Consider the following 3437-nt stretch of genomic DNA (forward strand, 5'->3'; position numbering starts at 1 on the left):
TTAGGGTATGTTTGCCATGTACATCCTCCGAAGACGTTTAAATACAGCTTATTCTGACCTTCGCAGGTCTCCTCGGTCATGAGCGCTAGAACAGTCGGAGACCTGCGTAGTGCTGAGGCTAAAGGATATTCTACAGGCGGGTAGTTCTCTGATTGTCTTTCATGCTTGAGTTGAACACGTTCTTCCTCAGCGGTCTGCTTGGCTTCATATGCGTATCACTTTGGTATGTAGTTTGAGAAATGCAGTTGGATAGCGCATTGATGTGAATTACTTTCAGTATGGACGATCCCGTCTGAGGTGAGGTGACTAAGTAAGACACTGCCAATGACAGATGACTGATACTCATCCACCGACTGGTCTGTAAAGGTGCAGATGATATGGGTACTCCTGGGCCAGCTTCCATGCCATCGTCGTTCTCATTCACGCATTCTGCAGTCAGCTCCTTGGACATATATGAAGATATCATATTTGGCCGTAGGTTGACAGAGCATAGTGATTCGATTATATATGATCAGTTCCTTTCAGAATCGATATCTCGGCTTATTTGTGGTTGTGATGATGTCCGCCGGTAAGTGGCCGTGCGCTGTTTTAGGAATGTGGGTACTGATATGCTGACTGTTCCCAGGTATGATAGACAATCCATTGTAAGTTACGAATTTACACTGCCGTAGTGCTTTATTGACATGCTTGTAGGCTATGTAAGTCAGGTTGATCCTCTTCTGGCGTTCGCAACTACATGGGTACTGACGGCAGTGATGCATAGGTACCCTGTTCCTGCGTGCCGTGGGTTACCTAGGCAAGTCACGACCTGTTGAACAGAGATAAAGCAATAATGGCGTGGTTAGCTCTCATACTTGTCATGATTGTCGAAGGTGACTTACCGCCATTCCTTCCGTCTTTCTCTTTCGGTGTTGACCAATTTCTAAGTCATCCTACAAATCCGGTTACATGCGCTCTACGGTCACAGTGAGCATTTAGTAGCCACCAGTAAGAACATCACTCATTTTTCCCGCATGTATCAGAGCGCAGTCTGGTTGTCGTCGTAACTGTCGCATATCTGATGACAATAGCCAGTACCATTGCCTTGGCCGTCCTGACGCGAATGGGGGTCGGAATCCACGAAATGAAGTCTGACGTGAAGGACAGTGGAACATGTAGTCTGGGACTTGATTTCCCTCTGTGAGTCTCAATGTAAGCCGGTTCTTTGCTCATTGCCTTACACGCCCAGTCTACCGACTTTCGTATTTGACGCGTGCATTGTGGCTGTCCTCACGTACAAGGTCATACAGCATGCGCGGTTCAGGTCAAGGATGCATGTTCCGGCTTACTGGGGCCACGGAGGCAGGATATTGGCCATACTGACAAGAGACTCAGCCTGGTATTATATTTGGTAAGCGGAGCGATTTTGCGCTCGCCGATTCAGCTTAATACGTTACCATTGACATACCACCTGAAGCGTCCTGGTGACGATGAGCCTCCGGGGACTGGGAAGTACGCTCTCTCCGCCGATTGAAGAGAATATGTCAATTGTCTGGGCGTTTGCCGTCCCGACGGTGTCGGCGACAAGCATGATACTGAACGTGCGCGTTGCCTCGGCGAACGCTAAGGAGCAGCTGTGGCAAGATACCGAAGTGAAGCATGGGGACGTTGTGGAGTTGAATGTGATCAATAGCCCATTCCGCGAACATTTTAATGCCAGCGCGATCAAACACTCTTTGGAAGCAGGGGATGCGATCTAGAGTGCATTGTGAGTGCAATTTTTCGACCATCCGCATCCGCATTAATCCTTGATTCATTGGTTTACTGATGGAAGGTGGATTTAGTTGTCCTATCTACACAATTGTTGGCCCGTGCCATTGGTTGACCATCCCTTGCGTTATCATGGCCTTCAGTCGTGTGGTTACCCGTAAGGGACAGCAATCATGAATAGCGTTATGACGATGGCCAGAATAGCTGTGTCTGAGCATCGTACTACAACCAGCACGGTGCAGGAGGAATTAGCATCGCCTAGAAGAGCATGGCTGTACGTCCAACTGGGAATTGCTGTATTCTATGTCCTATCGCTCGATCACGGCCCAGGATTTATTGACTGATATTGATCCTCCGAATCTCGCGGCACTCAAGGTCTTGACAGAATCCGAATCTAGAGAGGCAACGGATATGCTAATATGGTGGGATGCGACTCTATGCCGAAGGCATCCTATTATCAATGTTGGGCGGTCCTTGGGTTCCAGGACATGAAGTGGAAATGGTGACAGCTCCTACCTAAGATCCGGCATCCATCGAAAGTGCGGATGATTCGGTCTTTACCTTGTGCCGCTGCCTGCTGGCGGCGACTGTCCGGGGCCCGCCTCGTGCGTGACTTGGCTCCATCAATCAAGACTGTATGGTCCCTATCTCTATGGTGCGAGTGCCTGACACTGATTCAAAAGTTGGTGGTCCCTCCGCCCGTATCGCCTTCAGTATTGCATTTGCCACTTTCGCTGAGCGGCCAAAACGATGTAGTCGCACGCAGTCTCCGACCACCATGGCCTGACCGTGGCCTCGGACTTGATCGCCGGCTCTCCTTATAAACCTTGCCTATGCCGTTAACGCATGCACTCCATATAATCCTTGGATATGTCCGCGACGTACACTCATGTCTGACCAGGTCATTCCTTTACCACTCCCTGAGTTCTACGCTGTCCGAGCTGGAGGTTATTCATGCAGTGGGTGCCTTGGTGGTAGAAACGCATGCCCACAATGACTTTGCCTGATCCAGCCGCCAGCTTGACCTTCTATCTATGCCACTTGAGTGAGCTATCTAATTGTGATTACCGGTGTAAATGACTTCTCTATCCAATAAACAGTTTCCACTATTCCACTCGAGGTAGATATGGGTAGACAAATCCTTTGCGAACTACCTGACATTACATGCATCTAGATGGAGTTAATTTGGGTATGTCATGCCGCCTTTTTGGGGGACAAAGAAGTCACCCGTATCCTTCCCGTGTCTCAGGATGCCAGGTGGACCCAGATGAAGGTTCTCTATCTACTGGTCGGTCTTCGTTGCTCACCCGCCAACTACGCTCTGAGTTGTCACGACTACGGAGGATCGCTATCTTGGGTGCATCGTACTGGCATCTACCACTGCCTGTAAGTCCGAACTTGACTATGGACATCAGCACTTCCATTTGGATCTGCTTCACAGTTGTCATGCTCGATCTTGAGTGAGTCTTCAGCTGCGAATGCCGCTACCTATAGGCTGAGATATGCTCTCACCCTATGAGACCGCGTATGTTCTTCTTTGACGACTACGCCCCGTCGTCAGTCAGTTGAGATTACTCTGTAATCCAGATCCTCTTCGTGAGCAAATTACGTCCGGGCTTTTCGGACTCGTTGTGTGGGCAGGTGAGTCGAATGTGGAACATTTGTGTATACCAGCTTGATCAGCGTTA

The 3437-nt window shown here is 49.4% G+C and overlaps 1 protein-coding gene across 1 annotated transcript; it reads left to right on the forward strand.

Annotated features, from left to right (window-relative positions):
- Positions 1–161: 161 nt before the first annotated feature.
- Positions 162–1739, forward strand: GLOTRDRAFT_97298 (uncharacterized protein; the record flags this gene model as incomplete). The annotated part of the gene is made up of 9 exons (XM_007873381.1): positions 162–223; positions 479–568; positions 626–644; positions 672–698; positions 797–872; positions 928–966; positions 1071–1179; positions 1229–1390; positions 1457–1739. 9 exons carry the CDS (start codon positions 162–164, stop codon positions 1737–1739), a joined length of 867 nt encoding a protein of 288 aa, XP_007871572.1.
- Positions 1740–3437: the final 1698 nt, after the last annotated feature.

This window comes from Gloeophyllum trabeum, assembly GCF_000344685.1.
Source record: "Gloeophyllum trabeum ATCC 11539 unplaced genomic scaffold GLOTRscaffold_00142, whole genome shotgun sequence".
Lineage (NCBI taxonomy): Eukaryota > Fungi > Basidiomycota > Agaricomycetes > Gloeophyllales > Gloeophyllaceae > Gloeophyllum > Gloeophyllum trabeum.